The 26,689-nt window shown below is 30.9% G+C and overlaps 1 protein-coding gene across 3 annotated transcripts in view; it reads left to right on the top strand.

The window, feature by feature from the left end:
• CSN5 (COP9 signalosome subunit 5) overlaps positions 1 to 22,221 on the top strand; it is a 44,920-nt gene extending 22,699 nt beyond the window's left edge. For all 3 annotated transcript variants that reach the window (XM_035370729.2, XM_085816132.1, XM_035370728.2), the window contains exons 3-6: positions 8,648 to 8,776; positions 8,862 to 8,927; positions 18,033 to 18,230; positions 21,506 to 22,221. In XM_035370729.2, coding sequence (XP_035226620.2) covers positions 8,648 to 8,776; positions 8,862 to 8,927; positions 18,033 to 18,230; positions 21,506 to 21,742 — 630 coding nt within the window. In that variant the 3' untranslated portion in view covers positions 21,743 to 22,221. The remainder of the gene's footprint in view (positions 1 to 8,647; positions 8,777 to 8,861; positions 8,928 to 18,032; positions 18,231 to 21,505) is intronic.
• The last annotated feature ends 4,468 nt before the right edge of the window (positions 22,222 to 26,689 follow it).

Below are 26,689 nucleotides of genomic sequence, written 5' to 3'. Positions count from 1 at the left end.
TAACCCATAAACATTACATGCAAAATTTTTGGTACTATCCAATTTTTTAAATGTGTTATATTAATGGTATTTTCTGATTTTCTGCACCCCCACACCTCCTGAGAATTCAGCAACTCGTTGCCAAGTAATTTTTTGCAGATATAATACTTGAATTAACACCCATTTCCAAAATGGTGATGCACTAAGAATTCTATAAAACAGCAAGAAAAATCCATAATGAAGCACATATTTTTTGAAGAAATCCTTATGCAGTTTTTTTTCACTATTCTCTGCATATATAGCTATCTGTTTTTACTTACAAAATCAAAAGTTGCAGAAATTTGTACAAATTTGTCATACCACATTTACTGAAAACTGTAAATGCTTATTGTTCGTTAAGCTAGGCAATATTTGTATTTTATAACTGTTGTTTAGGTTAGCAGTTGTCTTGAGTTCAATTTAGTCATTTTATGTTAAGAAATAGGTGGTTTCTATTCTGAATGAAGGTCGAGATGACCCATTGGCGGTGCCGACACATCTCCAGCGGAGGATGAGTTTTTGGATAAGTAGTCCTTATTCTGTTGTAGTGTTTATCCAGTTATCTTTCAGTTTGTTTCTTTTAAATTGCCGGTTGTGCCAATTTTGGCGGTACGGCTTATTTTCTTAGATTAGATTAGATACCACAATTTAACACTCTGCTTGCAATTTTTCCCATGGCATTTCTATAAAAGTTGATCATTTAAGAAATATTGTCATGAAAGCTAATGAACAAATATTATATTTCTGAAGAAATGGCAACACTTTCTTTTTCATCAGTGGGAAAACTCAGTCCCATAAAAGGGAGAAACAAACACTGATTGGAAAAATTACCTCTGCATTCAGACGGCTGCACTAAAGAAGGGCAAATTTGTTCTTTTATGGAATCAGAATAAAACAATTCGCTCACTGAAATGAATCAGTTTTTTTAAATGACTCATCACTCACTGATAATAACCTGAAAAAGATCCATATGCAGCAATTATCAAGGGAAACTTTTCAAGGGGAGCAAACTAACTTCTAATCAATTAACAATCTATAATAATAAAAGCAAGTGTAATGTGTCTGTCTGTCTGTCTGACCGAGCTCTCCAGCCAAATCTATTGCACGCAGGGACCTGGAATTTTTTATACGGAAGCACAAAGGGGCTGGCCACCAGACCTCGAAGCCCGATTTTCGATTTTTGAATTAGAAAAATTTAAAAAAAATTATTTATAATTAATTATTTGTCTGTCTGTCTGTCTGACCGAGCTCTCCAGCCAAATCTATCGCACGCAGGGACCTGGAATTTTTTATACGGAAGCACAAAGGGGCTGGCCACCAGACCTCGAAGCCCGATTTTCGATTTTTGAATTAGAAAAATTTTAAAAAAATTATTTATAATTAATTAATCACAGTTTTTTTGACTCAGTGATATTATTATTTGTTTTCAAATAACGTTCAATTGTAACAATTGATTTCTTTATTCTAGCGTTAGTTTGCTGTTTTGACGATACATTAAATCGATTAATTACAATTCATTTCTTTTTTGTAGCTTGTGGGGGGGGGAAGAGAGAGAGACAGTCTACATGTCCTACACTACTATTCCTGCGCTATTCACTTATCTGCATTTCCTAAATGCATGGGCAACGCCGGGCGGGTACATCTAGTAATTAATAAATGTATATATAGAATCACAAAATTTTCTTATTTAAAAACATAATTATTCCAAGCATTTCCATGCAATATGCTGCTGAAAATTGATCATTATTGACAAATCATGATTTTTTTTATTTATTTAATTCATGAAAATCCACACAACACAAAACAATTGTTGAAGCATATTCTGAACAAGATAGCTTTATTTTCCCATCCCTTAACCACTCCTCGATTTGATCGTGAACAATTCATTTGTCAGCAAAAGGAATTCTTCTCAAATGCAGAGAAACTGGAATTTCATCTTTCAGTATAAGTGTCATTTTTATATCTGCACTGCATGGCTTTTCTCACAGTTTATTCTCTTTAACAAGAGCGAAAACAGTTTTACATAATCTTTTGTCTGTAATGTGTGTTAAATCTATTTCATGCTTTTCCTAATTGGCTACAGAAATAAAAGACAAAAAATCCCTTTTGGAAGAGAGTCATTTCCTTATTGTATAATCATCACTCAATGAGTGCAGGTTCCAAATAACAAGACAAGACATGGGGGGATGCAATCCGCTATCAATTCAAAAACCATCACAGCTTATAATTCAATGTGTTTCACGCTTTTGCTTAAGAAAAATATAAATTTAGCTGTTTCTGTGTGAATCACATGACCAAAAGAGCTTTTGATTTCATTTAATCCAAAAGGTATTTTATCAGGAAAGAGCTTCCTTTGCAATTACGAGTTCACTCCCAGAATATTTCAAACATTTTCTTTTCCTGTCGTAAATTGACTGTTCTATAAATTCCAACTCCTCATTTCTCGTTGTACAATCTGATTTAATCTTTAAACCTGATACAACCTTTCTTGAGATAAATTTTCGTGCTTTTTAAAATTTTTAGGGCAGTTTCTTGCAAAAAAAAAAAAAAAAAAAGAAAAGAAAAGAAAAAAAACCTTAACCCCACACTCATAAGCAAATAACTTCTGGTTTTTTTGATTTATGAACCTTGAATCCTTCAAATTGCACTGTGCTTTTTAAAAGTTGTTTTTAGAAAAGTTAAGCCTTTTATTTTTTAGATTTTGATTCCCGTTTTACTGACATCGCCTAAGAACTTCTAAATGAATAAAATAAATCAAACTCTCTTCCCAATTGACCAAGAATAAACCAATTTTGGCCCTCCCAAATACTAATATGTCCATTTGTTTTCCAGTCGAGCATTTCATACAAAGTCTGGAGTAGTAATCAAAAGTTGTACCAAGTCAAGTTGCAAACTGAACATGCGATTCTAATTAATATCTGTGTTCATTTTTAAAAGTTATTCAAACATTTATGTGATGTTGGCTGAAATTCCTTCAAGATTAGTGCTTTTTATTTATCATAATCTGTTATTTCTTGTTCGGAAGCAAAAGTTGAGTAAAAGCTTTTTCAAGCGATTGAAAAAACAAATGCAAAGCTTCCAATCCCTGAGGGACAGCTATAGTCAAGCTTTTAATGCTTTTAATGATATTTTCTAAACTCCAAGATGTTAATTCAATATTTGTAATCGCAGCATGATCGCCATTTTCACCAGCTAATTGTAGTTGCCGTTTTTGGAGCTTGATTCCCTTCCTGAGCTAATTTGATTTTTCATGCCCTAATTTTCACTGTTGTTCAGTCGCTATGTTCTTTTGCTCCTCTGTAACCATCTGGATAATAATTCCATGAACAAATTCAGGATATAAATATCAGTTTTATAAATATCAGCATTCTCAACAAAAGATGTAATTTCAATAACTTTCACTTCAATCATCATTGTTAAGCCTAACTTGTCTGCAATTATTTGGAAATCTTGTTTTTGAATGTTGTTTAACACACTTATGATTAAAATAATAAATTGATATAAAACAGTACTTTACCTTTTTGTCTCTTGGTCGAATTATTGGCTCTGACTCCAAATTAATCTTTATTTTTACAACTCCGTTTCATCAAATAACATCAATCCATGTTTTAAATCAAAAATAATCTTTATTTCATTTTTAGCAAATGTAAACAACTCTTTAGAACAATATCATTAGTAATCTTTTGTTGCCATGCCAAGAGCAACAAATAAATAAATAAATAAATAAAATGCTATTAATCAGTATTTAAAGTTTCTGTATAAGCTCAAGCCACAACAGTACTCCTTCCCAGTAACTAAGTTACGGTAGAGTATAATATTACCTTTGAAACACACTATTTACAAAAAATATATTATTGATACATGTAAATGCTAATCCCGAAATTGCACAGGGGTTGTCTGTCTGGTACGCGACTGTTTTACAGGAAACTTGTTAATTTTAAGAGGTAAGTCTGTTGGAGGTTTGACAGGTTGTCTCATTGACGTTGTTGGTTGCTTCGTAGTAATGTCTGCATATTTGTTTGCAAGAAATATGCAGGCTTTAATTTATCAATAGACACTGTAACATCTTTGCGATTAATTTTTACTGTAAAATATTTTTCTTTTCTGTCAACCACTTGAAAAGGATCATCGTAAGGGGGTTCTAATTGCTTTTTAACTCTGTCTTTGTGAATAAACACATGCGATGTTGTTTTCAGGTCTTTACGGACGAATATTTTTTGGACATATTTATCAGATACTGTTCTTGGTCCAATTTTTTCCATAGTTTCTTTTAGCTGCTTGACAAAAATATCAGGTGGTGTAGGAGTTGTGCTATCATGGAGAAATTCTCCAGGTAATCGTATATTTTGTCCATAAACCATTTGAGCAATGGTATATGCAGAGTCTTCTTGCATAGCTGTGCATAAGTCAAGAACAGTTGGAAGTGTTTCAGTCCAGGCCAGGCTATTGTGTGCCATAAGTGCAGATCTTGAGAGATCTAGGGAGGCACTCTGCTTTCCCATTTGCTTGGGGGTGATAAGCCATTGTATGTTGTAATTTTATTCCACACATTTTTGATAGGTTGTTGAACAACTCTGAACTAAACTGCGGTCCACGATCTATGACTAGGCGACATGGCGTCCCAAATCTTGAAATCCAATTAGAATAAAATGCTTTAGCAACTGTGTCTGCTGAAATGTTGTTAAGTGGAATCACTTCCATCCAGTTAGAGTACCGGTCAATGCAAGTGAGACAGTAAATATTCCCATTTGATGGTGGTAGGGATCCAATAAGATCAATATGCATGTCACAAAATCTTTCTGAAGGCAGTTGAAAATCACTGAAACTTGATTTTGTGTGTCGATTAATTTTACTTCTTTGGCTAGCCATGCAAGATCGAGTCCAAAGCTGTACATCTTTACAAATACTTGGCCAAATAAATTTAGACGATAAGAGTTTTACAGATGACTTAATGCCAGGATGGGCTAAGTTATGCATTTGATAAAATATTTTCTTGTGATAACTGTCTGGAATATATGGTCTGATATTATTCGTTGAAGTTGGTGTATTTAATTATGGCAAAGCACACAAGGGCTATCTGTCTAAGGGGAGGGATGCCTTTCGTGGAGGACTTTCTAAGGGAAACTGGCTCGTATACACGTTACACATGGGGAAAACCATGAAAACGCCCATGCAGCCAGCCCGTTCGCGGGATTTCGAACCTCGGACCGAACTACCAGTGTTCAGCGACTTTACCGCTCGGCCGCTGGTGGGCTATTCGTTGAAGTTTCACACCACAAAGACTTCCCAGAAGGTAGCAGATACTGCTTGAAGTTCAGGGAAATTGCTGATGTCTTTAAATTTTGCAATTCTTTATCCATAATTTGTTCATCTGCAATTTTGTCATAGTCGATCAAAGAAATTTGTTCAATTCTAGGTAAAGTATCTGCACGTAAAAGGTGTTGTCTCGACCTTCTATGTGCTGTATATCAGTTGAAAAGTGAGAGACATATTGTAAATCTCTAAGTTGACGAGGTGATGCTTTTTCTGGCTTTTGTTTAAATGCAAAGATTATGGATTTATGGTCTGTGAATATTGTAAATGTTCTTCCTTCCAGCAAAAATTTAAAGTATTTGATGGAGAGGTAAATATGTAGTAACTCTCTATTGTAAGTACTGTAATGCTTTTTCTTCGTTTAGTTTTTTGGAATAAAATGCAATAGGTTTCCATCCGTTATCTTCAAATTGTTGAAGTACTGTTCCAATTGCCGAGTTCATGATTCCAGAAGGATAACAGTGTTGTATTGACTAAGTCATCTTTGCATCGCTGAAATTGTTCCTTAGCTTCATCAGTTCACTGAATTTTCTGTTTATCTTTTTTTCGAGGTCCTTTAAGGCAGGAGAGATTGTTTTTTTTTTAATGCATTTTTTAAATATCGCCGATAAAAATTAATAAGGCCTAAGAATGTTCTGAATTCTTGAATGGTTGTTGGAAGCTCGTAATTAACAATAGTTTGGACTTTGTCAGGTAAAGGTCGTGATCCTTGAGGAGTAATTAAGTAACTCAAGAATTCTATTTCTTGTGTGCCAAAGATAGATTTGGAAACATTAATGTGGAGTCCATAGGCATTAAATCTCTCAAACACAAGCTTCAAATGGATTTTGTTTTGTTCTTCACTAGCAAATGCTATCAGAATGTCATCTAAGTATGGAAAAGCGAAATTTAGACCAGAAAGAACTGTATTTATAAATCTTTGGAACGTTGCTGGTGCATTCTTCAAACCAAAACTCGTAACATTAAATTCATATAATCCAAAAGGAGTAATAATAGCAGTTTTACATCTGTCTTCTTTGGCAATGGACACTTGATAGTAGACTGTAAATAAATCTATTTTAGAATAAATATTCGTACCTTTTAAAATATGATGGAAGTTTTCTATCCTAGGTATAGGATATCTATCAGGAACTGTTCTATTGTTTAGCTGTCTATAATCTCCACATGTGCGAAGAGTACCATCTTTTTTTTAGCACCACATGCAGAGGACTTGCCCATTGAGAACTCGAGGGTCTTATTATGTTATTGTCCAACATGAACTGGAACTCTTGCTTATCTACTGTAAGCTTTCGAGGATCCAACTGTCTTGCTTTAGAATGCATAGGTTGACCATGTGTTATGATGTGATATTGAACATTATGTTTTAAACCTGATAAGAATAAATTTGGTTTGCATAAGTCTGGGTATTGTTTTAGAAGAGTGTTAAATTTTGTTGACTGGGTTACTGTAACGATATCACTATTTTCACTGATGGAAGCAACGTCACCAGTTACTGAGTTGAGTTACTCCATCAATCAGTTTCTTGCCATGTAAATCAATTATTAATTTAAATTTGTTAAGGAAATCAGCTCCTAAAATTCCTTTATTAATTTTGGCTACTATAAATGGAAATTGGAATTCACGCCTAAGTCCTAAATCAAGTGTTAACATTTTTATACCATATGTTTCAATTTCGGTACCATTCACTGTGTACAACTTGAAATCCGCGGATTGTTTGTCTTGTGCTGATGCATTATCTCTGATAAATACTCGAAATTGGCTACATTCTTTAATTGGCAGTAGAGCTTGCCGCCTCTTCTACTGCGCATTGTCGTTTCCCTGATTGGATGATCTATTAGTTGACCAACTGCACGGCTTAGTTCGTTTATCTGGATGACATTTGTTATCAAAAGGGAAATGATTAAAACAATAATTTCCTTTAGGATTAAATCTTTTCCTAGAAGTACTGCGAGATCGTCTGCAGGATGGAGAGTTGTTTCTAAATCGTGGTCTCGATATATAATGAACAGTCATTTCGGCAATTCACTGTTCAAGGGATTGAATTTTCATTAACAGTTCTGTATTCAAGCAATTACCAGCTGTTGATACATCAGAAATCTCTTTAGAAGGCATCATATCAGAAATTTTATCATAGGCGTAGTAAGAGGAAGAAAATTTTATATCAATAATAATAATAATAAACAAAAGTTCGAATTGCTTTCACAAAATCGATGAAACAAAAAACACTTCAAGAACTGGAAAAAAAATTTGTTTGCTGATGAACGCAAATTTAACATCTTCAGCTCAGATGGAGAAATGCTGGTGTGAAAAAAACCCAAAGAAGAATTTCGGAAGCAAGCAAAATTTAGCATCATCAGCACAAAAACTTATATACAAAATAATTTTAAATTCTACCAGGACAATGATCCAAAGCATACTGCTCACAGTGTTAGACTGTGGGTGTAATATATGTGTCCCGAAGTAATTAAGGCATCACCCCAATCACCAGATCTTAATCCTATTGAACGTATTTGGCAGGAACTGGAATTGGAAATTTGAAAACAAAATATATCTTTGCTGCAGCAGCTGAAAGCAGTCAAGAGGGTGGCATAAAAAAAAAAACTTGTTGCAGTGCCCAAAAGATTAAAGGTAATCTCACAAGATATTAAGAAGCAAAAATAATGTAAGTTTTTGTTATTTTTTACTGTTACTAAAAGTGCAAGATTACTTTTATGAGAATACTTTTCCTCATTAAACAAATGATATTGATTTTTTAATTTAATTTTCATCATTTTGAAAATGTATTTTCTGTAAAAAATGTTGAATTTATACATAATCAAAATGAAAGCCTTTCTTATTATTTTAATTTATTTTAGTTTTTATGTTCATTGAAGAATTCAAAAATTTGAATTATCCGATCATTTTTGTGAGCCATTGTACAAATGCTGGACTAGAGATGAACTTGAAACTTAAGACCAGGAATGCATGTTATCTTACTGTTCGAACTCCTTCTCCTCTTTCTTTACTTTGAAGTTCTGCTGCAGGTGATAGCTTGGCAGTATCCTCCAGGAATGAATTAATGAATAAATAAAATTTTTAAAAAATCAGCCAAACCACCATCATAGTTAACCCACAGCAAGCAATATAAATAATTATTGAGATTACTATAAATAGTCACAGGTAACAAATCAGTTTGCTTTTAACTAATAAACTGAAATTATTAGTGAAATAATAAAGGGAGTGCATATCATAGAAATATCTGCAATACACTGGTTTTTCTGTTTTGCTTATGCTGCATAAATTGTTTATATTCTGCAATGATAATTTTGCATTTTAGGTTGGTAGATTAGAAAATGTGATTGGTTGGTATCACAGTCATCCTGGCTATGGATGTTGGCTTTCTGGAATAGATGTTAGTACTCAGATGTTGAATCAGCAGTTTCAAGAGCCATTTGTTGCCATTGTAGTAAGTGAATTTTTTTAGTACATTGTAATTCTCGATGCAATAGCATTTAGCACTTCCCTCTTATTTTACTGTATTATTCTTATAGATTGATCCTGTAAGAACAATATCTGCTGGCAAAGTGAATTTAGGTGCTTTCAGAACATATCCAAAGGTAATTTTTTTTTGAAATCTACGTACAATTAAAACTAATTGAATGATAGACAAGATGCAAAACATTTTGTTAATGAAGTCTATTTTATCCTATGATAACACCATATGGATTTTATTTTTATTTACATTTATTGTTCACTTATTTGTATCATTATTGTTTATTTATTCACTTGTTATATTACTATTATTTATTTATTCATTATCATTCGTATCACATCACTGCCGTGTATTAGAAGTGATTGGTATGGAAAACAGATATTTTTTATGTCAGTGTGTAAAATTCGATTTGTCATTAAATATAGCATGCTTTGAATAGTATTTTACTCATAAAACTATTAAATATTTAAAATAACGTAAGAATTTTTGAAGTGGATTTTTCTTTTACTAATTTTGAATTAAGAAATTCTCACATTATTCACCCAGCACCCACCACAAAATAGCCAATTGTTGGTGACTGAATTTTCATCAACCTAACACATGAAAAACAGAAGATATTTTAAAAATAGGCATCTTGCTGAAAATTACATAAAACAGCAATGAATTTAGGAAATTAAAATTAAAGAAACATCCATAATGAAAAACTGAAAATTGCATAAAACAAACATCCATAATGAAGTACTCTAAATTACATAAAACAGCAGCAAATTACCTGAATTAAAAATGCAACATCCATAATAAAACACTTAACCTTCCCCTCCCCCCCCCAAGTCTTCACAGGAAAAAAGTCTAAAAGCTTTCAGATTATATATTACACCCAAAGGGGTGTTTTTTAACACTTTATATATTACCTTTATTTATTAAATATCATGTTCTTTGCACTTAAACCATAAAATTCAATTTGACAGCAATATCACAAAATGTTTAAAAGAGCAGATCTTTATATATTTTCTGATATACAGTCTCGCGTGCTGGAGATAATTTTTTTTCCTATACAGTGTTGCCATTGCTCGCTTTGAAATCATTGAGTTTCTAAATCAGAAACTTATAATTGCTTTACAAAATATGAAATAGATAATAAAACAAATTCCAAATTCGGGCTTCCAGATGCCATATTTGGGTGGAGTCATATATTATTCAAAATTTGATGGCTCTACGTACTGTTGTTTTATCACAATGCAAGAAACATACATACATACATACATACATACATTTATGCAGATTCAATTAAAATTCAGTTCAATAGCAGTGTCTCAAAATAATTTTAAAATAAGCATATCTTTAGAATTTCCGATTGCACAGTTCCACGCACTGGGGATAAAAAGATTTCCCCCCCTCTGTATAGTGTTACTTTTGCTCGCTTTTAAATCGTTGGTGTTTGTTACTCAAAAATTCATTAAAGTTTTATAAAATATGAAATTGGTAATAAAAAAATTTCAAATTTGGTCTTTTACTTGCCCATATTCGTAGGAAGATTTTGTCATTCAAAATTCGATGGTTCTATGTACGGTTGTTTCATAAAAATGCGAGAAATATACATACATTTATGTAGATTTTTCATTATTTAATTTCTTTAAATATAATGCAGGACTCTAGCATTTGGTGGCAAAAGTTTGAAAAATGAAACGGACTTTTATAGTGGTTCAGCGCAAAATTGTAGAATGTAAACTGTAGTCCTTCAGGAAAAGCCCCTGTGGACTTAAAAAAAAAAAAAAAATTCAGAATTCTTGAAATTGCAGAGCAAATATTCACCACTCTCCATGTATGCATCAACCTGTTTTAAATTTTAAAAAAAGCATCAAAGAATTGCACAAATTATCTTCATGTGCATTCCTACACTTTCTACTACTAGGCAAAATGCCATATTTCTGAAAAAATGCAACATTGTTTTTCGGCAAACTCCACAGTGGCAGTACAACTTGTTACAAGAAACAAAACTCCACACCCTAATCACAACAAGCAGAAACTTTGAACCTAACCTTTAAATTTCAAAACTGCAGGAATTATCACCACAACTGAGATAGATGACTGTCAGAAGGGGGAAGGGTAGAAATCAAGTGAAATGTATACTTTGCTTTTTGAAGAAATGAGAACACAAGAACCTGACTAAAAATCAACAATTGAACTTTATTTCACTCTTAAAACTGGCCGAAACTACCATATATACTGGCGTATAAGTCGAGATATTTTGGACAAAAAAAAGACTTCAAAGGGGGGTCGACTTATACGCGGGGCCATAAAAAATTAAACGAATCGGAAGTTCAAAAATTTCTTTATATAATGCAGTTGTTTTCTTCCCGCATGCAAATTGGACGACTTATCAAATATGTCACTTAATTGAAGTAATTTCATGACTTGAATTATGTGACGAACTAATCATAGAGAACTAGACGGCACGGAAGATGATGCTGTTTTTGAAAGTGAAAATGACGACGAAGGCTCTGGTAGTGATTGTAACAATACAGAGTTCGAGACTGAAAATATGTATGATGACAAGCCAATGACGACAGAAGAGTTCTATGAAATGTTTGGCGAATCTGACCATGAATCGGACGTTGAAGGATTTTGATTTTGTTTATTTACTAAGGTATTTTTTATCGTATATTTACTTTTTTTTCTCAGATGATTTTGAATAAATGTAGTACTTAAATTTTTTTTTCTAAGTTTCTCAATCGATTTCAGAAGTGGGGGGTCGACTTATACACGGTTTTCTTATTTTCTACGAATTTTTTATGTCGAAGTGGGGGGGGTCGACTTATACGCGAGTATATACAGTAAATTAAAAAAAAAAATTGGTAAGTGCAGATTTAATTGAGTTTGTAGTTTATATATTCTTTATAACAGATCGTCAGCCAATTCACTGCAAGCAACCATGTCATTTTGCCACTGATTAGCCTCTGATAATTTTGCATGAGGAAAGCATACAATACACATTTGCGTATTTCATTTCTATGACATGAACAAAATAATCATTCTTCTGGAATACTCTGAACACTCATATGAAACTTTTTCAAATCCAGAGTAATTACAGGTTTTGTAAATAAGTTCACGTTTAGTTTTCTGGAGATAAACTTAAGGTCAGACTCCACATCACCTGTCACTCTTCTAATAAGGTGATATCATATTTCAGTGTACTTAGTTGAATGAATTTGTTTTCTGTTGGTGTTCTAGAAAAATCTAGAACAGATTTGTTATCTCAAAATAGTTTACACTCTTTCAAATCAAACTTTGAAACTTCCTTTTTTAAGACATTTTTCGTCCACAGCAACTCCTTTGCTGCTACTGGTAAGGTGATATGCTTTTCCTCCATGCTGGATAAACTTCACTTTTATGATTTCCAAATTAATAGTACTTTGTCTAAATATAATTTGAATCCATCCATGGATACCCTGCCATTCCTCTTACTTGCATAATTAGCATCTAAATAGCAACATACATTTTTTGATGAGTTTAATACTATATTGAGATAACTGAGCAATTTTTATCAATACTTCTGAATGATTAATTTCATAATTTTCCTAAGATTCTGATAAAATATTTAGTGCATGGTCCATAGGTCTAGCCCTTTTAGCTACAAAAACTAAACATCTCAATATATTTCTAAAAGATAATATACTCATTTCAGTTTTTTAGCTTGCAGACAAACTAATTTTGTAAAAATAATGCCTTTGCCTATAGCAAATGAAGTTATTGGTATCTGAAAGTGTTTAAATTTTTCAAAACTTTCTTTGATGTTTGTTTGCCGATGCATAAAAGTTCCACTGACATTTTCTAAGAATTCTGTTGAGTAGCTTTTAGTAACTTTCTAGTTCTATTTAATAAAGATAAAATAACATACTTATCTGTGAGATTGTCTTTTTATAAACACAGTTGCACTGTATTTTCTTAAAATTTAAATTTTCTGAAGTAATTTGAAATCACAAAACGACTCACGGCTGCTTTTATGTAGACTGCAAATGGCCTTGAGTAATAAACACTCTTTTAAAAGATGCTTCAAGACTGAAATTTGGTATTGAACATTAATAATAGTTTTGGAGGAATGACATTTTAAAAGACAACAGCTTTATAGTAGTAGGAATAATAATAAAAATCTTTCCATCTCATTTGGTTTGGCAGTTTTTTTCCTTTTTTTTTCGGGGGGGGGGGGAGAGTTGGATGTGTTTCCAGACACTTGTTGCAGGCTTTGTAAGGGGATCAGTGTTATGGACCCTTGTTTCATTGGTTTTTACTAGTATCTTTAAGAGATTCAAATTTGTTTCAAATTTCATTTTCTTATATCTGGCTAATGTTTGTCTTCATGTTAAAATGCTCAGAGACATATCTGCAGTTTATGCAGTAAAGCAGTAAATTTTCATGTACAATGCAAAACACTGTATCCAAGATATTACATGATATCCAATGATCTTGTAGAATTGCTCAGCCAGAATCAACATTGTCCAAGAGCAGATTGTATGTCAAATGTTTTTTATTGAAATCTTGATAGTATGAAGCATTTGTCTTTGTAAACTTACTTCATTCACCTTTCAGATTATCTGGTTATCTGTGAGATACTTTTCTGTATGTGCCTGGGAGTTGCTGAGCAACATTATAGCTTAGCACTATCTGTGTGCTGAAATATTATAGCACCATCTGTGTGCATAACATTTTTAATGTTCCCATAGTGTAAAAGACAGATACCTGACCATAAAGTATAAATATCTTTTTTTCCCATCTCTTGACCAACAGATGAAATATATAGCACATACTTACTTAAGTTTCTGTAGTTTCTTTTGTTTTTAGAAATTTGGTTGAAAACATTCTTTTTGTTGTAATTTTACATTTCTTCCAGAAAAAAATTTCTCCTTTCCACTATTGTTTATCTGTCAGATATGCTGCATCTGGTCATGTAGGTTTTCAAAACTTTGATATCTAGAATTTTAATAATAAGTTCTTCTTTCAATTTAAATAACTACTATGATTTAGGTGAAGTATACTAAACATTTTTTGATGATGGTGATGAAGGTAGTGGTTATAGTTTTAGTGATCAAACTGGTAGTGATAGAAATAATTCTGAGGAAGAAAAGCACTATATTTTATATTTGGGATAGTATGGATTTGACAAGATAAAATTGCATGAAAGCATGCAATTATTTTTTGATAATAATTCTAGTTTACCTGTTGTTTTTACCTGCTGTTCTAAGTTACTTGTTGTTCAAATCAGTACACAGAAAATAAAAGTTCACGTCAGAGAAATGCTGATTCAGTGGGTGTAACTGAAATCAGAGCTGTATAAAGCTCTTATATTTCCAAAATGTTTTGCATGCTATATCTTAATCTAAAAGAACTGTAGAACTCAAAGGAATAGAAAGACTTTCAGCTTATGATGAATTTGAAAAGATTCTTGTTAGGTACTCAAAGTTTGATAATAAAAATTAACAAGTAAAAAATAAAGCATTAAATCAATTACCTATTCTAATGGACATAATTGATCAGTTTGTTAAAACTGAGTATTTATATATACTTAATGCCATCAGTGAGAGACTTTTGTCATCAAGATTTTTGTGATTGATGTGTTTTCTAATAATGCATAGCCACAAATTTTCCATTTATTCCATGTATCTCCTGGCAGTTTGCTAAATCTCCTGTTTTTTACTTTTCAGCTTTTACTAAAAAAATTACTAAGGAAAATATTTTCCTGCAAAAAATGAAATTTAAAGTATGCAGATTCCATTAGCCAACCTTAGTTATTTTTAGCATGTTTTTTTGTAATAAAGTTTAATTTGACCTGAATTATCTTTAATCTGCTGTATATATTTGTGGAACTTTTTATAAAAATTCAAGGAGCATCTAATCAGTTAATATTTATATTTAATTTTGTTTTACATTATTCTACGGTACATTATTAAGTTTATCCACACACTTGTCTATATGTTAAGTATCAATTTTATTTTCTTAAAGTAAAAGCTTTTCTTTCCTACTCAGATTTTTCTCAGTAGAAAAGTATAAGAAAGCTATAAAATAAAATTAGTGCATAAAATTTAGAATATGTAATTCAATATTAATATATTTTGCATCAGAATCATATTATAAATAGTTCAGTTGCCTGAATTATGCATTATAAAGTGAACTTAAAGTAATGGTGCTCATAAAATGGCATCGTTGGGCATTCCTTTTATTAATATAAACAACTTTAAATTTAAAAAGTTATTCATCGCACATCATGGTTTCTATCGACAATAATAAAAAATTGCAATAATTAAACTGTATATATATATATAAAAAAAAAGTCTATATTTATGGCGTTTGCTTTGTGGTTTCACCACTGCACCGCTAGACCATTGTGTCACAATGCTCACAATCCTATAGAGGCTCTGTGGTTGTGCCTTGAAACCACTGCTCTTCACAATGGCGTTTGCTTGCTTCTCAAATACGAATTTTTGTTTTTACCCAAATATAGATAAGGGACTTTGAAACCACAGAGTTAGTTTATTACTAAACAATATATGCACTTGCCTAGTCAAAATGTCTTTCTTTTCCAGAGATTTTTCTCTGACCTCAACGCACTTGCTTCCCAAGCTAGTATTGTGATTTTATAAATTATTTGGTGTGGTTTAAATTTAATATACTTTGCTGCAATTAAAAATAGAAATCGTGTAAAAGTTTTATTTAAATTAAAAATATTTTGGGTTGAAATACGAATAAAATAAATATGGATGAAAAATGAATGATCCGTATCAAAGCCAAAAAGAAGAAGCCCCCTTCCCCATTAACATAAAAAACCACAAATTTCATATGACATATGCCAGTGAAATTTAGAAGGTCCAGGCACACGGAAGAAACCTCATAGAGCAAGATACATGTGCAATGTGAGACTATGCATGTACCAAAAAGACAAGACATGCTTTTTGTAAAATAATGTAAAAAATTTACATATAATGCAATTCTTACATACATTTTTTTAAAAAAATTCATAAATTTCATCATTTATTGGAAACGCGCATGGAAAAAGGTAAGTTTTTTCCCCCCTACTACCTCAGTAAGTTTCAATGTCCTAGACGTGTGCTGGTTTCGCAGTGCGACCACCACCCACAGAACAATGGGCAAGAGTAGATTTTTTTAAATTCATATATTTCTTATCTCTAGAATCATAATATTCAATTTCTAGAGTTTTTAGGTTAAAATTATAAAAATAATATAGCGTGCATTTAAGGGTTAAACAGTTTAGACTATTTAGAACAGGCTTAAGTTAAATTTTAATAGATTATAATTCTTTAAGAGCAAGTTTTTAATTTAAATTGGAAATTAATTTTTAATTACCAACTGTGATTTTGAATCTGGATAATTTACATTTATGTTACAGTTTCACATTTCTGCACAGAGTTTATATTAAAAGATGCATTGAAACATATAAGTATTTTAAATAGTATAAAATATAACTTAGCAATCCTCTTCTCTCCTTTTTTCAGTGACATTTTTAGCATTTTAGTAATTAAAATAGATTATGTATGTTTAATGTGTATGTTTTCATTAGACAAAATCTATGTATTTCATTCTGTTTCGCATTTTGAGTAAAAATATTTGACAGTTGTCTTAATTTATTAAAAGTTTAAAAAAAATTAATTTCAGATAAGAATTGTTCTAATCATGTGGCTTTACATAATTGCTATGTGTATTTATACCTAGTTGCTATATATATTTATAAAAAAGTACATTTTTTCTACCTACCAATGAATAATTTAACAGCAAGTTCTATAAAAGTCACATATTATTAATGGATGACAGTTTCGCTTGTACAGTTCTGAAGAAGGTTCCAGATGTACTATTTCTGGGCATCATAGTTTTTGTTATTTAACCAACATAGCTATTTGGCTATTTTCTTAAATTCTCTATATTCTCATTAAAATATAAAACTTTACTTTTTGTTCAGCTTTTGATTATATAAATCATTTGGTTTCTTTGTTTTGGTTTGTTTGTCAGTTTCTATGGGTCACTTCCAAAATAGGTTTTTCAATATTAATTTCTGTCTCCATTTTTATTCAAATAGAATTCAAATCAATAGAACACAAAATCATTCACTTTTCAGCATTTTATACAAGTATGCTAATAGTTCCTTGATTTGTTTGTAAACTTTCAAGATAGGTTGTGAGGGAAATTTCTGCTTCCTTTTTTATAGTTATGAATGAATGGGATGTAGAATTGCTTGGTTTCCAGAAATAGATGGAAATACAGTGTCCATTTCTGGATATGCCAATTAACTTCCAAGATAATCAATGTCAAGATAAATACTGGTAAATATTTAGGTAATTAGTTATATTGTAAGGTATTTCTTTTGCCTTTTTAGCATGGCTTCGTGGTGTAGTGGTCAGCACACTCAGTGCATAATTGAGAGGTCCGCAGTTCGATTCCCGATGAAGGCGATACTGATTTTTCATCTTGCCTGCTTCCAAAAATACCTAATCTCTCTACAGTGGTGCCCGAACTAAAAGGGTGTTGGATGATGATTCTCTTCAACCAGAATTTGGTGACTGGGTCCCCTAAAAACCCCAGTCGCCATTTAAAAAGGGGAAGTATATATGGTATTTCTCCTGCCTTCGTAGTGTAGTGGTCAGCAGACTCAGTGCATTATTGAGAGGTCGGCGGTTCGATTGCTGGTGAAAGCATTGCTAATTTTTCATCTTGCTTGCTTCCAAAAATACCTAATGTCTCTACAATATTATAAGGATGTGATGGTTATGTTATTGTTAGAATCTCAATATCAGATATGGATTGTTAGAATCTTAATGGCGCCCAAACTAAAAGGGTGTTGGATGATGATTCTCTTCACCCAGGATTGGCAAAGAAATACCTCTTAATGTTAGAGTAATGTTTTTATATTTCAAGAAAATTGGAAATATTGAATTATATTTGAAATTTTTTATGATGTAAAAATAGAAGTGAAGATGGAAACTATTTAAAATCAGATGCATATTCTAAAATTAAGAGTATTCGCTTCTTTAATTATAAATTTCAGTATATCTGGCTTTTCTGCCAAAATATTTTGAACATTCATTAATGGAAAGAGATGTATATTTCATGCATCCTAAAAAAATCAGTAGAACATTGTGTTGAATTATGTAACACTCTTTTTACTTTCTTTAAAGTTTTTATTAGTTTTATTTAAATTCATATTTCTTTTTTGTACTCTTTGAAGGGTTATAAACCACCTGATGAAGGTCCTTCTGAATATCAGACAATTCCTTTGAACAAGATTGAAGATTTTGGAGTTCACTGCAAGCAGTACTACTCATTGGATGTATCTTATTTTAAATCTAAACTAGACAGGAGGTTGTTAGATTCATTATGGAACAAGTACTGGGTTAACACTCTTAGTTCATCAAGCCTTCTTACAGTAAGATTGTTTTTCCTGCCATTCTAAGTGTCTCAAGGGATTTTTACACAGAATTTTAGTATTATGAAATATATATGGTAATATATAATTGTTTATTTCCTGGTGTTTCATTTTCCTGTGGGCTTTGAAATTTACATTAAATTTTTTGTGAATGGTATTTTTAATTATGTATGATTTTTGATATAAAGTATATATTCTAAGATTGTGACATTTGATTGAAATATGGGCAGAAAGTTAATATAAACATTTTATGCTAGTAACATAAAAGCTTTTAGGAGTATACTTAATAATGGGAAGCTGTTCTATAAAAATTATGCTAATATAAACATTTCACTGCTGTGATGCATTTGTATTTGATATCAGAATGTAGCTAATTGTGGTTATTTTAGGCGGGGGGAACCTTTAGAATAATCCTAATAAAATTACTGTTTTAAATTAAAATTGTGGTCCTTCTTTTTATGTAACATTAGTGCTAAAACAAAGCAATTTTTTTTTGTATTTTTTCTTCGAAAAATCTTTATTTCTTTTGAATATTTAAATTAATATAGAACATAAGTAATAAAAGTATGTTATATTTGTCTTTAAAACAACATGGAATGTTTAGTAAGCATTTCATATCTTTTAGTATATTGGTTCACGTAAAATATTTTAGATGGAAATAAATTACAGTGCACTAAGTAGTAGCAAATTTTTAAACTTGTTCATGTACAAGTAGCCTATGAATTATGTGTATGTGTGTATATGTAAGGTAAAATAGCAATTGCTTATAGTCATGTTTTCTGGACTGCATTATTTTTAGATTAATCCATATCATATGCTTTACATAACACTGATTATGTAAAGGGAACTAAACCTCAGATAGCCAATAGTATATTTGCTTTATTTAGAGCATTATTAATTATCCAATAAAATGTACAAAAGGTATTGACACTGAAACTAACCCACTGTGAATTAAGATTTTGTCTTGAACACTTCACTTTGCTTCTTTCTTCAGCCTAAGTAGACTGTTGCAGGGCTGCTCTCTTTATTGCTAAGACATCTTAAATGTTAATATTAGAGTTTGGAGCAGACATGATTAGTGTACCAAATTAATTGTGACTGCAAAATATTTAATTAAAATGAATTTTTAAAATTTGCCATGATTGCAAGCTTCTACTGTCTTTTGTTTCAGCATCTATTGCAGTCAACATTCCAAAAATTAGATCCATCACATTTATTAAAGTTGATAAGGTTTGAATCTGTTCCACATCTGTCAAATTTATTGACTGGATATTTAATGAAAAATCTTACTTTCTGCCAGATACCTAAGAATGAAAAAAATATGCTCAATGATCTTCTGTGATTTAATTACTGCTTCAAAATTTACTCTGAATCTTTCGACTAAACACTAACCCAGTCTGAAACTAATTCACTCTGTGTTAAGGTTTTGTCCTGAATACTTCACTTTGCTTCTTCCTTTTGACCTAGGTGCACAGTTCTCTTCTAACTCTTCTAACCACAAAGATATATAAGTGTAAAATATTACATTCTGGAACAAGCACAATTAGTATGGCAAATTATTTGTCACCACAAAGCATTTAACTAAAATGAAATGACAATTTAAAATGTGCCATGACTGAGTTTATAAGGAAGATCACTGTTGATTGATAACAGCAGGTTTATAGTATGTTACTTTCATTTTCTTGTTTAAGTTTCCATGTCTATTTTATTAAGAAAAGGCATTTTCAGGTCTAATTTTTGCCATCTTTAAAAAGTTAAAATGCCCAATAATTGCTCGATTTTATATAAATGTAAAATATTACATTCTGGAACAAGCACAATTAGTATGGCAAATTATTTGTCACCACAAAGTTTTTAAATAAAATAAAGTGACAATTTAAAGTGTGTCATGACTGAGTTTATAAGAAGCAAGTTTATAGTATGTTACTTTCATTTTCTTGTTTAAGGTTTCATGTCTATTTTATTAAGAAAAGGCATTGTCAGGTCCAATTTTGCCACTTTTAAAAATTAAAATGCCTAATAATTGCTAATTTTTTTTTTTTTTTTTTTTTTGCACTGTTGTCTAAATATTTCATATATGAAGCAAAAATCCTAGGATTTTATGCACTGTTTTCTGTCACATATATTCATAGGAATGTTAGTAGCTTTTTCAATATCATTAAATTTTTTAATTAAACATGGATTCATAAATTCTGTTGTTTATTCTGTTTTAGTAAAACATTATTTTTTTTTCTTTTTATAACTGAGTTATTTTCTTTTACGCATAATTTGTTCTAGTCTAGCTGTAGCGCATCATAAGTGTTGTATATAACTTCATGTGAAAGTATAAAATACATGTGAAAGTATAAAATAAGATAATTTGTATACATTTAAAACAGGGGCACCAATCACTTTCTTTCAGAGGCTCCCAATACTCACTTTACCTGTGTTTGTAAGAGAACATGTGTAGGTTATGAGAAATTGTAAGATGATATTAAGACCCTTTTAAATCTGGGGGTCTTAGGCATAGTATTTGAAGGCCTAGGTGATAGTCAGGCCCTGTATGGAACTTTGTCAGTATCCTGATGTCATTTGAACTAAAAATTTGCAACTTACAGTAAATTCAAATACTACACTTTATTTATAGTAACAAAATAATTAAAGTTGCAAAGCTTTGAAAGTTTTGTGATTCTCCTTCCCCCCCCCCTTTACAAACATGAAAAAACATTAGTTGTCAATGGAAGATGGCATATTTTTTAACTTTGGCCTTATAAAAATGGATAACTGAGACTATCCTATCTTTTCAAATCACACTGATAAACAACTGCATTGTATAAAGTATACAACTCGAAAACATTTCGCATTAGAAGGTGCAAGGTTTTGATTGTACATGGAAAATGTACTGCGCAAGAGCAAGTTTCATTAATCAATTTGATTGGATCATTTGATTATGGCAAAGAACAAACTTTGTTAAAGATTTTCTAAAGGAAATTAGCCCAGCTTTATGTTGCTAAACCTGTGGAAAATTGTAGAAATTTCATACAACCAGTATATTCAATTACTGAAAGTACAACTCGAGCAGCAGTATGAGCATTTTGTGGCTTTAGCCATCAGTCAGGCCTTATTTATAGCCATTAGTCAAGCTTTATTTAAAGCTTAATTATATATATATATAATTAATCCTTAGTTCAGAGATTTTACTTTTTATGTTAAATATCTTTCCAAATGTTATCAACAGTTTTTGTTCTTAATATGCAATTAAATAAAAGTTTTTTTTTTTTCTTCCTCTGTAACAGAATGCTGATTATACAACAGGACAAGTATTTGATCTGTCTGATAAACTCGAACAATCAGAAGCTCAGTTGGGACGCTGTGGTTTTGTTTTGGGCATGGATCCTCATGAAAAGAAAACTGAAGACAAATTGGCCAAAGCTACAAAAGATAGCTGTAAAATAACTATTGAAGTAATCCATGGACTTATGTCTCAGATAATTAAAGATCGCTTGTTTAATCAAGTGAACCGTAAATTTTGAGAATATTTGCATTTCCATTCCACTTAAATGTATGTTTTTTTAGCTTTATATTCAACTGAAAAATAAACTAACTAAAAAAAAAAAAAAAGATGTATGGATCGATGTGATATAGTTTATTTCTTGTATTTATATGCATTGGTAAGAAGTTTGTTTGTATGTTACATTGCATACATATGCATTAGTTGCTTATATGCAACTATACAACTGAAATTCATAATTATTGTACTTCAGAATCATATTTTAATGTTAAATGTATTTCTTTCCAGTAAATAGTTAAATATTTTTAATAGTCGTATTTGGTTTCTGTATTTTGCTTAATAAATATTACTGTATCAACAGGTAAATTTTCTTGACAGTGTTGAAATGTTGTGCAGTATTGTATTACACTATTATGGTGTAACAGTGTTTTAATTTTTCTCTTGCTTTCATTTTGTTCCTTGTGATGTACTTTGTTGAATAAAAGATATTTGTATAATGTATTTAAACATAGTTCTTCAATATTAAAAAAAAAAAAAAATGATTAAAATAAAGTCTGTAATATCTTTCTTCTGTGAGATGCAGAAAATTTTAAGCAAGTTTTTTTGGTTTGGCAGTTTGAGCACTAAAAATTTTGTTCTGTTTATGATTTGTTTATCATTCGCCAGTGAATCTTGATGTCGAGCAGAAATAAATAATAAATCTAGGTCTTGAAGTGAAGGAAAAAGGCCATGGAAAGTAAAGCAAGGGAACTATGAAAATGCAAGATAAAAATTAATTATTTGCTTCTTCTAGCTTATGCAGAGAAAAGTTTTTGAATTGACATATCTGTGTGTTAATCATCATGTGACCAGCAGTATTACATTCATGGTACTAATTAGCATATAATTTAATATGATTCACCAAAATATGTGATTGAAGAAAGAAAAAAAAAAAAAAAAAAAAAAAAAGACTTTAAAAGAAGCCTGATTAATTTTAGTTTAGAATGCTTTGAGGTGCAATACTAAATTTTTTCATTCGTCAAAAGTGCAGTGTGATTAAATCATCGTGGTTTATCCATTGTTGATTGACTGATTCAAGTGAACTTTTTTCATTTATTGACTTTTTAATAAATGATAAAAAATGCAATATAAAATATTGACATCATAGAAGTTTGCACACATGGGTATTATTGTGCATGTCATAAGTAAGTTTTAGCAGATTTCAGAGCTTTAATTATTAATGGGAAAAGCTTATGTGACTTCATCTGACCTGGTCAGGGTACTGTGGTTAGGCTAGTAATTGAATGCCTTGCTCCCTTCTTTCATCACCTGCAAGATAATCTAGGACTATTATTTATTTCTGCTTGATATCAGGGTTTTGCCAAAAATACCAAATGATTAACAAATTCCATTGAGCATATCAAAATGAATTGTGAACACATTTTTGGTGCCCAGTTTGCTCTAATGCATTAATCTTTTGAAAATTATAATGAAATGTTATTTATAAACATCAACAAGAGAATAAGCATTAATAGTAGAAATCCCCCCCCCCCAATATTGGATTTATAAAAGAAGACTCAAATTTCCTTCAGTAAAGCCATGTCTTTGGTGAAGTAACAATTTGTCCTCAAAACATCAGACACTTAATTGTAGGTGGAAAAACAAAATCTTGGCTGGGGGTTAAAATAAAATATTTTTATATAACTTTTTTTTTCAAACTCATAAAATTATAAAGTACTAAAAAAAAGAAAAGGAATTTATCAAATCTAATGCGAACAAGAAATTTAATAATTCTCTTCACACAATACATCTATGATTTTATATCACTAATAATAAAAATGTTTCGCACCCTTGATAAATTTATAAAGATAATGGCTTATGCATTTGGTAATGCTGTAAATTTTTTTGATGCCCTGGCTTTCTTTATTCTTGATATAGAATTGTAGATAAATTTTATGGAGATAATTATTTAATCTCTTGTTTCCCATTAAACTATATGATAAATTATTTTTCCTTTTAATCTATTAATTATTTCATATATTTCAAATAAAAACTTCTTTATTAAAAATGCTGTCAATGTCAGTGGTATGCTGTCAATCAAATTATTCGTATGAAAAATAATTTTCCAACTATGAGTCATTGCTTTTTACTTAAAAAAATCTGTTGTGTCAGATGGTTTAAAAAGTCAGAAATTAGTTTTATCTTGTATAAATGCCTTTTAAAGATTTTGCTGCTTTATCCAATGGTGCAAACAGCATAATTCTGAGATTTTTAATTTGTTCTTTAAATGAATATTTTACCACATATTATCATGCACATTAAGTATGTATGCCAAAATTTCTGTTTCATACCTTAACAGATCGATGATAAAGTTTTGATTGCAGTGACAAACATCATGAACAGGTTAAATAAATTGAAGCATATAAAATACAGATATATATTAATATAAACTTTAGAAAATATCCCAATATATATTTTTTCACAATTTTTATCATTCTCATTTTAAAAAAGTTTGAAGAATTTATTTTATGACCTTTGAATATTTCAAACCTTTGTTGTTGATACATTTTTTAATGTCAGAATTTTAAAACACATGAAAAAATATAGTAGTACATACTGCTATAAAATTAAAAAAATCAGCTCTTAAAGTAAAATGCTGAGAAATATGTATATAAACCTATGAAATGGAAATAATTAAAAATGATGTGGCAGATTTTATTGGAAATATTTTTAACTGTAATCAACTATTATTATTTTTGAGATTAATAAAATTAAATCTATTGTACATGTAAAATATATGTGTAAAAGGGGGAGAAAAACAGCATTTATAAAATGGAATAGACTTTTATAATAAACTTAATTTCGTTGCTGCAAGTAAATTTTTATTAATGAATAAATAAATAAAATCAATTATCGAAAAATGTATATCGAAGCAAGGGTAATAACCTTGAAAGTATGTTTCCAATTGATGCTTAAGAAGAACTGATACTACTTCTTTTGCTTCATTGCATATACATTTACACATTTTTTTAATTAAAAAAAATCTCAATTAATATCTCTTCTTCATTCTAATTTTAAAAGAGAGTGAAGAAGTGAGTTTTTTTTATAACCTGTGGAAATTTCAAGACTTTTTTAATTGATAACATTTTCAGATGTTGAAAATTAATAGATGTATAAAAAGTCGAAAAAATTTAGTGAGCAATCCAACAAATGCATGAATATTTTCTTTCTGAAGTTAACCATTACTGATGATCTTCAATAAAGGTTTAAAATTGTACTGTTCACACTTGCACCCATCTTGAAAAGGGGAATTAAATAAAAAAAATTCTCAAAGTACTTTCATTAATAAATATCCATGACCATCTTTACTACATTTTGTTAACTCATTCAAAAAGGTAGCTTCTGTTTTTAATTATTGATTTGGTGCTACCATTCACAAGCAAATGAGGATATAGTATGTTTATGGATATTGTGGAAAAGAATAAGAAATAGCAGTTTAAGTGCAGTATGAACCAGCAAAATTCCCATTTGAAATAAGAATTTTTGTTGTTGTTTGTATGACTGTAAAAGTTAATTAAAATATTGCTACTCTCAGGAAAGTGGGTTTTTTTTTTTTTTTTTTCCCTTTGTTTTTTGTTTTTTGTAGAAAATAAGATATCCTTGATAATGCAACTGTAAATTAAAGCATTAGATTTTAGAGTTTTTAGTTACTTAAGAACAGTATATTTTAGTAATCTTAAAATTTTATAAGATATTAAATTTCTATATACCATTATAAATAAATTATGACAATATATTTTTCTATATACTTAAAAACAGTTTTTTATATTATCAAAATAGCAGAGTTTCATTTCAGATTAAACACCTAGCATTGTTTAAAGTACAGTTTAATGAAATGTTTATGAGACTGAAATTCCATATTGGAAATAAGCAGTACTAAAATCTTGATAGGCACTTTTTTATCTTCACTCAAAAAAGTATGTTTATGCATTGTTGTATTTAATTTCTGATAGTGCAAGATGAGAAACAACCGATGTGTAACGACACCCTATAACACAGCTTTTAAGTAGCAGATATGAACATTTTTGAAATTTTGCTTAATCTAAAAAAAGAAACACAAAAACAGGGTTCTAAAAATGTATGAAAGGCACTATTTTGCTGTCGTACGTATCAGCTTGAAATACGAGGGCTATCCAGAAAGTAGATTACGTTTTGGAATAAAAAAATAAACAAAGTATAGGAAACAAATTTTATTATATACAGATGAAAGCCACACTCAAATACTACTTTTCTACATAGTCACCATACAAATTAAGGCATTTATCGTAGTGATGTACGAGCTTGGAAATTCCTTCGTCGAAAAATTCGGCCGCCTGCGCCTTCAACCACTTCGTTACCTCTTCTTGCAGCTGTGCGTCGTCATCAAAACGCTGCATAGCCAGCCACTTCTTCATTGCTGGGAATAGGTGGAAGTCGCTCGGTGCCAGGTCGGGACTGTACGGCGGATGAGGAAACAACTCCCACTTAAAAGATTCAAGAACTTTACGAGTGACATTTGCCGTGTGGGGCCGGGCGTTGTCGTGAATCAACAAGATCTTAGAGCTCAACATTCCTCTGCGCTTGTTTTGAATTGCTCTTCTGAGTTTTTGGAGAGTTTGGCAATACCTTTGAGAGTTTATTGTAGTGCCTCTTTCCAGGAAGTCCACCAAAATTACACCTTTTCTGTCCCAAAAAACAGTCGCCATCATCTTCCTTGCCGACATTGTTTGCATGCATTTCTTGGGTTTTTGGGGAGAACTTGTGTGCCCCCACTGCATTGATTGCAATTTCGTTTCACAGTTCACGTTTCACCCATGTTTCGTCACCAGTAACGATGCGATCGAGTAAAGAGTCACCATCCTTATGGTAAGCGTCCAAAAAGTTCAACGCTGCAGCCATTCGCTGATTTTTGTGGTCCTCTGTCAAGATTTTTGGAATCCATCTTGCAGAA

This window comes from Stegodyphus dumicola, chromosome 1 (genome assembly GCF_044657685.1).
Source record: "Stegodyphus dumicola isolate Sdum_Otavi_A_Nest chromosome 1, ASM4465768v1".
NCBI classification, from domain to species: Eukaryota; Metazoa; Arthropoda; class Arachnida; order Araneae; family Eresidae; genus Stegodyphus; species Stegodyphus dumicola.
The sequence above is the reverse complement of the archived record's forward strand: the minus strand, read 5'-3'. Positions and strand labels throughout refer to the sequence as shown.